Source organism: Rhinoraja longicauda, chromosome 3 (assembly GCF_053455715.1).
Source record: "Rhinoraja longicauda isolate Sanriku21f chromosome 3, sRhiLon1.1, whole genome shotgun sequence".
Classification (NCBI taxonomy): Eukaryota; Metazoa; Chordata; class Chondrichthyes; order Rajiformes; family Arhynchobatidae; genus Rhinoraja; species Rhinoraja longicauda.
This window is the reverse complement of record NC_135955.1, coordinates 5,667,925-5,678,889: the sequence shown is the minus strand read 5'-3', so window position 1 is coordinate 5,678,889 and position 10,965 is coordinate 5,667,925. Positions and strand designations below refer to the sequence as shown.

The 10,965-nt window shown below is 51.1% G+C and overlaps 1 protein-coding gene across 1 annotated transcript in view; it reads right to left on the bottom strand.

Annotated features, from left to right (window-relative positions):
• The window catches only part of LOC144592313 (angiopoietin-1 receptor-like), a 98,666-nt gene that overhangs the window by 40,498 nt on the left and 47,203 nt on the right, over positions 1–10,965 (bottom strand). Inside the window, 3 exon segments of the mRNA XM_078396842.1 lie at positions 1,721–1,915; positions 6,412–6,454; positions 6,456–6,553. Of these exon segments, the coding sequence (XP_078252968.1) occupies positions 1,721–1,915; positions 6,412–6,454; positions 6,456–6,553 (336 nt within the window).

Below are 10,965 nucleotides of genomic sequence, written 5' to 3'. Positions count from 1 at the left end.
GTGGCACGCCTTATCAATGAAACTCCTGTTCGGCCTTGCCTGCCGTTTCCTGTCAAGTCAAGTTTATTTGTCACATACACACACATACAAGATGCGCAGTGAAATGAAAAGTCACCCACAGTCCAACAATAGAGCAATAAAAATAAACAATTTCACACACAATCACAAACCAACACAAAACAAAAACAAAAAAACAAACATCCATCACAGTGAGTCTCCTCCAGTCACCTCCTCACTGTGATGGAAGGCCCAGAATGTCTTTTCCCTACGTTACCATACATTATAACTTTATTTATCCCGGGAGGGAAATTGGTCTGCCAACAGTCTTAAACCATGATACACAAAACATGAAATGAAAGGGACGAGTGGAAATGATTGGAGATGTGCAAAGAGTGTGTGGGGGGGGGGGGGGGGGGGGGGGTAAGGGAGTCAGTCTCAGTCTACCCCATGACAGAAGGGGGAGGAGTTGTACAGTTTGATAGCCACAGGATCTCCTGTGGCGTTCTGTGCTGCATCTTAGTGGAACCAGTCTGTTGCTGAAGGTGCTCCTCAGGTTGTGTAAGAGTCTGCAGTCTGAAGAAGGGTCTCGACCCGCAACGTCGCCCATTCCTTCTCTCCTGAGATGCTGCCTGACCCGCTGAGTTACTCCAGCGTGTTGTGAATAAATGTGCTCTTCAGGTTGACTACTTGCTATTTCCATATAATTATATAATATAATAATTCCATATCTTCCCATCCCCTCCCCTCTCTGCGATCCGCAGAGACCGTTCCCTCCGTAACTCCCTGGTCCACTCGTCCCTTCCCCACCCAAACCACCCCCCTCCCCGGGCACTTTCTCCTGCAACCGCACGAGATGCAACACCTGTCCCTTTACCTCCCCCCTCAACTCCATCCAAGGACCCAAACAGTCTTTCCAGGTGAGACAGAGGTTCACCCTGCACCTCCTCCAACCTCATCTATTGCATCCGCTGCTCCAGATGTCAACTTATTTACATCGGCGAAACCAAACGCAGGCTCAGCGATCGCTTCGCTCAACACCTGCGCTCGGTCCGCGTTGGCCAACTGATCTCCCGGTGGCTGAGCACTTCAACTCCCCCTCCACTCCCAGTCTGACCTTTCTGTCATGGGCCTCCTCCAGTGCCATAGTGAGGCCCACCGGAAATTGGAGGAACAGCACTCATATTTCGCCTGGGCAGCTTGCAGCCCAGCGGTAATGAACATTGACTTCTCCAAATTTAGATAGTTCCTCTGTCCCTCTCTTCCACTCCTCCTTCCCAGTTCTCCCTCTATCTTCCTGTCTCCACCTATATCCTTCCTTTGTCCCGCCCCCCTGACATCAGTCTGAAGAAGGGTCTCGACCCGAAACGTCACCCATTCCTTCTCTCCCGAGATGCTGCCTGACCCGCTGAGTTACTCCAGCATGTTGTGAATAAATGTACTCCTCAGGTTGACCACTTGCTAATTTAGTATACACTTATTTACTCATTATTGGCCCTGACTATCGTTCACCCTGCCACAATTGGCATTTCTGTTCATTATGATGCATGATGGGAATTAAGCACGAGAATTACTTGGCCATAGGTTCCAGCCTAGTCGCTGAAGGTGAGATTGTACCTGCGGACTCCTGGAGTGTGTGTAGTTCATAGTTGGTTGGGTTCGCTCTCTCCGATACTGTTCTTCGCACAGAGTTCCACCAGGTACGGCGAATTAGGCTCCAGGCCTCGCAGTTGAAACTGAGAAACGACGGTGTCTTTCATTTTGATTTCGGTCTCCTGGGTGTAATCGTCTGCCCCAAAGATCTTGTAGCGTATGATGATGGAAGATATCGAGTTGCCTCTTTCAACCCCCCAGGATATGAAAGCAGACGAGTCGGAGATGTTAAAAATCTTGATGTTGGTGGGAGCAGGAGGCCGTTCTGAAAAATAAAAACCCAATCACCTCAGTATTAATCACAATGCAGTCCATTTTTTAACCCACCAACTGAGGGAGTAGTAGTGTGTGTGGCTGAAATCATGGTAAAGGTTGACTGAATGAGGTGTGGTCAAATGGGCACCCAGGTCTTCAATGGTTCACTAGACCAAGTGGACCGTTGGGCCCAAACCTCTCCTGCATTGGTGCAGCACCCTCTCCTCCCCTCCTCCCCCCCCCTCCCCTCTCCCCCCCCTCCCCTCTCCCCCCTCACCTCTCCCCCCTCACCTCACCTCTCTCCCCCCTCACATCTTCCCCCCTCTCACCTCTCCCCCCCTTCACCTCTCTCCCCCTCACCTCTCTCCCCCCTCATATCTCTCCCCCCTCATATCTCTCCCCCCACCTCTCTCCCCCCCACCTCTCTCCCCCCTCCCCTCTCTCCCCACCTTCCCTCTCTCCCCACCTCACCTCTCTCCCCACCTCACCTCTCTCCCCCTTTACATCTCCCCCCCCCTCACCTCTCTCTCCACCTCACCTCTCTCCCCATCACCTCTCTCCCCCTCACCTCTCTCCCACCCTCACTCTCTCCCCACCTCACCTCTCTCTCCTCTCACCCCCCCCCTCCCCCCTCCCTCCCTAGGAGATACGTTTTTTAAACTTTAAAATGTGAATAACTTTAAAAATATAACACCGATCTCAATGGAACTTCTTCCGTTAGCACCAAAGGGACGACGGTGAGTAAGGTGGGCCTACAAATGTCACGCTATCGTGCACCGTTTTGGTTGTAGTTCAGGGACAAACAAACAAACAAATGAGAGTTTTAGTGTATAGATATTGAAAAGGTGTGAAGTATCTCGACTGGATTAATAGAAAAATAAAGCACAATCTCATAAATTCATAAATTCATTAGGAGTAGAATGAGGCCATTCGGCCCATCGAATCTCCTCCATCATTCAATCATGGCTGATCCACCTTTCCCTCTCAACCCCATTCTCCTGCCTTCTCCCCGTAACCCATGGCACCCGCACAAAGCAAAAATCTGTCAATCTTCACCTTATAAATACTCAATGACGGCCATTGTGACAATGAACTCACAGACTCACCTCCCTCTGACTAAAGATATTCCTCCTCATCTCTTTTCTAAAGGTACGTCCTTTTATTCTGAGGCTGTGCCCTCTGGTCCTAGACTCTCCCACTGGTGGAAACATCCCCTCCATCTACTATATCCAGGCCTTTCACTATTCAATAAATTTCAAGCTGGCTCAAAGGGCCGAATGGCCTCCTCCTGCACCTATTGTCTATTGTCTATTAGTGAGGTCCTCCTCGTCCTTCTAAACTCCAGCAAGTTATCCAGGTCAATGCTCAAAATCTCCATGATATCCGATTGGGACAGAGAGAGAAGGGAATGCCGCGGTTACTTGAAGTTAGAGAAATCAATGTTCATACCCCTAGGTTGTAAGCTGCCCAAGCGAAATATGAGATGCTGTTCCTCCAGTTCTGACAGTGGGGGAGGCCAGGACAGAAAGGTCAGTGTGGGAATGGGAAGTGGAATTGGCAACCGGGAGATCAGGTAGGTCAAGCGGACCGAAGTGAAGGTGTTCAGCGAAACGATCGCCCGCTCTACGTTTGGTTTCGCCAATGTATAAGAATCCACATCCATGCGGCACGGTGGTGCAGTGGTAGAGTTGCTGCCTTACAGCGAACGCAGCGCCGGAGACTCAGGTTCGATCCTGACTACGGGCGCCGTCTGTACGGAGTTTGTACGTTCTCCCGTGACCTGCGTGGGTTTTCTCCGAGATCTTCGGTTTCCTCCCACACTCAAAGACGTTCAGGTATGTAGGTTAATTGGCTGGGCAAATGTTTTTTTTAAATTGTCCCTAGTGGGTGTAGGATAGTGTTAGTGTGCGGGGATCGCTGCGGCGGCGCGGACTCGGTGGGCGAAGGGCCTGTTTATGCGCTGTATCTCTAAATCTAAAAAATCTAAATCTTGAACAACAGACACAGTTGATGAGGTTGGAAGTGGTGCAAGTGAACTTCCGCCTAAGGGCTGTTGGGGTCCTTGGCAGAGTCGAGGGGGGAGGTAAGGGGACAGATATTGCATCTCCTGCGGTTTGCAGGGGGGAGGTACCTGGGGAGGGGAGTGGTTTGGGCGAGAAGGGACGAGTTAATCGGGGGAGTTGCGGAGGGAACGGTCTCCGCGGAAGGCGGAAAGGGGTGGAGATGGGAAGGTGTGTGACTGGCGGTGGGAGGTGGTGGAAATGTTGGAGGAATTATGCGTTGCATGTGACGACTGATGGGGTGAAAGGTGCACGACGAAGGTCTCTGTTGCAACTCGGGGGAGGGGGAGCAAGGGCGGAGCTGCGGTGGTACCGAGGAGACACGAGGTGAGGGCCTCATCCATGACAGAAGAGGAGAATCCCTGTTCCCTAAAGAATGAGGACATCTTGGATGTCTTGGTATGGAAAAGGGGAGGGGGAGGGGAGGAGGAGAGGGTGCTGCACACAATGCAGAAGAGGTTTGGGCCCAATGGGTCCACTTGTTCTAGTACCTTACTAAAATCCAAGTGAACAACATCTGGTGTTCTACCCTAATTGATCACCTTCGTCACCTCCTCAAAAAAAACGTTATCAATTTGGTAACAATGTGATGTGGCAGTAGAAGTCCTGACCTCTACCTTCCCTTATTGTCTTCCAAATTCTGACCAACTCCTCTGGTTCCACATCCCTGCCTCTATAGTTTAAACCCTTCCAAGTAGCAATAGTGAACCTCCTTGCAAGAATATTGGTTCTCCCCTGCATGGATCTTTAGAAGGATGAGAGGGGATCTTGTAGAAACATATAAAGTCATAAAAGGACTGGACAAGCTAGATGCAGGAAAAATGTTCCCAATGTTGGGGGAGTCCGGACTAGGGGACCACAGAGTCTAAGAATAAATGGGAGGCCATTTAAAACTGAGGTGAGCAGAAACATTTTCACCCAGGACCTGTGAATTTGTGGAATTCTCTGCCACAGAGGGCAGTGGAGGCCAATACACTGGATGGATTTAAAATAGAGCTAGATAGAGCTCTCGGGCTAGTGGAATCAAGGGAGATGGGGAGAAGGCAGGCATGGGTTACTGATTGTGGATGATCAGCCATGATCACAATGAATGGCGGTGCTGGCTCGAAGGGCCAAATGGCCTCCTCCTGCACCTATTTTCTAAGTTTCTATGATACCAGTCCCCCTACACTTTATGTCTTCTCCCATTCCTGGAGTACTCATTTACTTACAATTTGTACCACAGGCCTGACCACATCACTATATCTCCTCTCTAGGATGTATCTCCAGATTATCCTTTTTCACTCAGAGTGGGCAGTCACAGTGGCGCAGCGGTAGAGTTGCTGCCTTACAGCGAATGCAGCGCCGGAGACTCGGGTTCGATCCTGACTACGGGCGCCGTCTGTACGGAGTTTGTTCGTTCTCCCCGTGACCTGAGTGGGTTTTCCCCGAGATCTTCGGTTTCCTCCCACACTCCAAAGACGTGCAGGTTTGTAGGTTAATTGGCTTGGTAAATGTAAAAAAATTATCCCAGTGGGTGTAGGATAGTGTTAGTGTGCGGGGATCGCTGGTCGGGCGCGGACCCGGTGGGCCAAAGGGGCCTGTTTCCGTGCTGTATCTCTAAATCTAAACTACACTGAGGGGTGATTATACGCGAACGAGCTGCCAGAGGGGGTAGTAAAGGCAGGTACAATAACAGCATTTGAAAGACACTTGGGCAGGTACATGGATGGGAATGGTTCAGAAGGATATTGACCAAAGGCAGGCAAATGGGACTAGCTTCGATGGGACATCTTGGTCAACGTGACGAGTTGGGATGAAGGGCCTGCTTCCATGCTATGTGACTCTATGACTCTAATCAAGAGAAATATAGAAAATACAAATCCAGTTTAAAAAACTGCCATGTTCCCATGCGGGACTGTCATATGTTGAAAGACTGAAGCGGTTAGGCTTGTATACACTGGAATTTAGAAGGATGAGAGGGAATCTTATAAGATTATTAAGGGGTCGGACACATTAGAGGCAGGAAACATGTTCCCAATGTTGGGGGAGTCCAGAATCAGGGGCCCACACAGTCTAAGAATAAAGTGGAGGCCATTTAAAACTGAGGTGAGAAGAAACTTTTTCACCCAGAGATTTGTGAATTTGTGGAATTCTCTGCCACAGAGGGCAGTGGAGGCCAAATCACTGGATGAATTTAAAAGAGTGTTAGATAGAGCTCTAGGGGCTAGGGATATGGGGAGAAGGCAGGCACGGGTACTGATTGTGGATGATCAGCCATGATCACAATGAATGGCGGTGCTGGCTCGAAGGGCCGAATGGCCCCCTGCTGCACCTATTGTCGATGTTTCTATGATCCAAGGTATCTGAAGAATAACTTTCCATTATGCTTGTCTAGATTTTTGCATTGCATTGTACAAAGCACACGCCGCCCAGAGTCGCGGCCCAAGTGGGTGTGAGCAATTACTTGGGCAGTCGGTCCAGAAACTTGCCACCGGGCCCGGATGTCCCTTCTCCTCTGTCCCCTGGGCGGCTCAGTTGAACACACACATTGTATTGGTACATTGGTTGCAGGTTGTCCAGTTTCACCACGTCCGACACGTCTGTCACTGAAAAGAAGAAGAGGGGAGAAGACCACGGACATAGAGATTCAATCTTCACAGCAATTCACACTGGCAGCCTGAAGCTCTGCCACATTGGGCTTCCTCATCACCCGCAGCAAGGAGGATTCACAGAAGCAACAGGTGAAACGTTCGTACGTTGGCCTGCTTCATCGCCAACACACACACAGTCACCGTCAACCAAAGGGCACAAGCAGAAGCCGCACAGCAACACGAGCACCTGCCCAATGCAGCCCATCAGGGTGTAGTAAGTGTAAGAAAATAACTGCAGATGCTGGTACAAATCGAAGGTATTTATTTCACAAATGCTGGAGTAACTCAGCGGGTCAGGCAGCATCTCAGGAGAGAGGGAATGGGTGACGTTTCGGGTCGAGACCCTTCTTCAGACTGAACTCAGGGGAGGGGGCGGGACAAAGGAAGGATATAGGTGGAGACAGGAAGATAGAGGGAGAATTGGGAAGGGGGAGGGGAAGAGAGGGACAGAGGAACTATCTAAAGTTGGAGAAGTCGATGTTCATACCGTTGGGCTGTAAGCTGCCCAAGCGAAATATGAGGTGCTGTTCCTCCAATTCCGGTGGGCCTCACTATGGCACTGGAGGAGGCCCCTGACAGAAAGGTCAGACTGGGAGTGGGAGGGGGAGTTGAAGTGCTCAGCCACCGGAGATCAGGTTGGTCAAGGCGGACTGAGCGAAGGTGTTGAGCGAAACGATCGTCAAGCCTGTGTTTGGTTTCGCTGATGTAAAGAAGTTGACATCTATTCCTCTCGTGCTACAAGGTCACCTCTCATCCTCCTACACTCCAAGGAACACTAGCCTGCCCAACCTTTCCCCATAGATCAGGCCCTCAGGAGCTGGCAACATCCTCATCAATCTTCTCTGCAATCTTCCAGCTTGACAATATCTTTCTTGTCGCAGGGTGACCAAAACTGATCGGAGTGCTCCAACTGTGCCCCTCACCAAGGACCATGGCCGAAGCTTCGATCGTCGGGGCGTTCGAAGCCCCCACGTCGGGGCGGTCGAAGCCCCTGCTGCTTGGGCCTCCCGAAGTGCAGCTGCCATTTGATCCTCCCCACCTCTCCCTGATCCTGTCCACTGCCACACCAGAGGAGCAACGCACAGTGGTCGATTAACTGACCAACTCGCGTGTCTTTTAGAGACGGGAGGAAAGCAGGGCAATTTCAAGCAGAGAGCACTGGAGGTGCGGATTGAGGCTCGAGTTGCTGAACTGTGAGGGGGCGGAGTTGCCACGGAGATGGTCGGACCACTCGATGGGTAGAGGGAGCTTACGCTTGGAGTCTGGGGGAAGGAGGCGAGGTTCCAAACCACTACTTTGTTTTCACCATGGATAAGGACACAGGGGACAGTGAGATCAGTGTGGAGAAGGCCAATGTGCAAGGGCAGTTGACGTTAAGAAGGAGGAGTAGGAGCTCTTCAAGAGCATTCAAGTGGATAAATCCCCAAGACTAACGATAGCGGAGTCAGGGGATATGGGAATAGCGCAACCCGAGGGGCAACTTTTTCCACACAGAGGGTGATGGGTACACTAGACCAAGTGGATCCGTTGGGCCCAAACCTCTCCTGCATTGGTGCAGCACCCTCTCCTCCCCCCCTCCCCTCCCTCCTCGCTCCCCTCACCCACCCCCTCAACCCCCCTTCCCTCTCTCCCACCCCCTCCCTCCCTAGGAGATAGATTTAAACTTTAAAATGTGAATAACTTAAAAAATATAACACCGATTTCAATGAAACTTCTTCCATTAGCACCAAAGGGACGACGGTGAGTAAGGTGGGCCTAAAATTGTCACGCTATCGTGTACCGATTTGGTTGTAGTTTAGGAACAAACAAACGAGAGTTTTAGTATATAGATGGAATGAGCAGCCAGAGGAGGTAGTTGAGGCAGGTGCTATAATAACATTTAAAGGACATTTGGACAGGTCATGGATAGGAAAAGTTTGGAGGGATAAGGACCAGGAATGGGCAGATGAGACTTGCACAGATGGGGCATCTTGGTCGGCGTGGGCAAATTGGGCCGAAGGGCCTGTGTCCATGCTGTATGACTCGATGACTCTCTGTGACTGCCAACGTTATCCTTCCAACAGTCTTTCCAGGTGAGGCAGGGATTCACCTGCACCTCCTCCAACCTCATCTACTGTACCCACTTTTCCAGGTGTGGGCTCCTATATATCGGCGAGACCAAGCGCAGGCTTTAGTTTAGTGATACAGCGCGGAAACAGGCCCTTTTGGCCCACCGGGTCCGCACCGACCAGCGATCCCCGCCCATTCACATTATCCTACACCCACTGGGGACAATTTACACACACACCAAGCCAATTAACCTACAAACCTGCACGTCCTTAGAGTGTGAGAGGAAACCGAAGATCTCGGAGAAAACCCACGCAGGTCACGGGGAGAAGGTACAAACTCCGTACAGACGGCGCCCGTAGTCGGGATGGAACCCGGGTCTCTGGCGCTGCATTCGCTGCAAGGCAGCAACTCTACCGCTGCGCCAGTGCCGCCCTGATCAGCGATCGTTTTGAACACCTCCGCTCAGTCCGCCTAAACATACCCGAGCTCCCCATTGCTAAACACTTTAACTCCCCCTCGCATTCCCACACTGTCCTTTCTGCGCTGGGCCTCCTCCATTGCAAGAGTGAGGCCCAGTGCAAGTTTCACTTGGGCAGCTTACACCCCTGCAGTAGTTATAAATCTAAATGGAATTCTCTGCCTCAGAAGGCGGTGGAGGCCAATTCTCTGGATGCTTTCAAGAGAGAGTTAGATGGAGCTCTTAATGATAGCGGAGTCAGGGGGTATGGGGAGAAGGCAGGAATGGGGTACTGATTGTGAATGATCAGCCATGATCACATTGAATGGCGATGCTGGCTCGAGGGGCTGAATGGCCTCCTCCTGCACCTATTGTCTATTGTCCCCCTGATTAAATCTTATCTCTGTATGCTTCGTTGTCACCTTCTCCTCGCTAACATTTTCCTTGATATTCACCCACATTGATGGCTCGTTTTCACACCTGACACTTCTTTATCTCTGTGTCCCCTGTCTCTCAGTCTGAAGAAGGGTCTCGACCTGAAACGTTAACCATTCCTTCTATCCAGAGATGCTGCCGGTCCCGCTGAGTTACTCCAGCATTTTGTTTCCATCTTCCATGTAAACCAGCAACTGCAGTTCCTTCCTCTATTCTTCAACGGATTTCCCCACTGGCTACAACTTCACCAAGTTTGAGTCGTTTGCAAAATTACTCATCAACCACCCACATTTACAACTACATTTACGTCTCTGTCCTTTGATCTATATGCTAAAGCTCTCGTTTGTTTGTTTGTTTGTTTGTTTGATCCTAAACTACGGCCAAAACGGTACACGATAGCGCGACAATTTTAGGCCCACCTTACTCACCGTCGTCCCTTTGGTGCTAACGGAAGAAGTTTCATTGAAATCGGTGTTATATTTTTTAAGTTATTCACATTTGAAGTTTAAATCTATGTCGGGGGGGGGGGATAAGGGGGGTTGAGGGGGGTGGAGCGGGGAGGAGGGGAAGGGGGAAGGGGAAGGGGAAGGAGCGGAGGGAGGGGGAGGGGAGGAAGGCAAGCGAGGGGGGAGGATAAGGGGGGGTTGAGGGGGATGGACTGGGGGAAGGGATGGGGGAGGGGAAGGAGGGGAGGGAGGGGAAGGAGGGGAGGAAGGGAAGGGAGGAGGGGGGGAGTGCGGAGGGGGGAAGGGGAGGGGAGGGGGAAGGAGGGAGTGTGGAGGGAGTGTAGAAGGAGGTGGGACGAGGGGGAAGGGTGGGGGGGAGGGGGAGGGAGAAGAGGGTGGGGGAGGGGGGGAGGGAGAGGGGAGGGGGGAGGGGGAGAGGGGGTGCTGCACCAAGGCAGGAGAGGTTTGGGCCCAACGGGTCCACTTGGTCTAGTATATATATATTTGTCAAACATGTATCCCTGCTGTACATCACAGGACCTCTAGCCAGAATAGCAACCTTCCAGCATTACCTTCTGTCTTCTATGGGTAAGCCATTTCTGAATCCAAAACTCCCAGGTGTCTCACTCATGGTCTCAGCACGTAATTAACTCTCTATCATTGCCTTAAGTTCTCCTATTCCCAATTTCCGTGACCTAACTGCCCCCATGTTCCAAATCTCTACACTCCGAGTCTCACACTCATAGATCAAGCCTCTTCTAACTCTTTCACTGCCAATATTAGCATCCGTGAAGAAGGGCAGATCCCGAGGGCCTGACCAGTTGTTTCCTAAGAGAAATAGACTGCTGAAGGAACTCTGCAGGCCAAGGCAGCATCCAATGGAGGAAGATGGACTATCAATGGTCCTGTCACAGGGTCTCGACCTGAAACCTCGACCATTGCTCTACAGATGCATTGTCTATTGCATCCGCTGCTCTAGA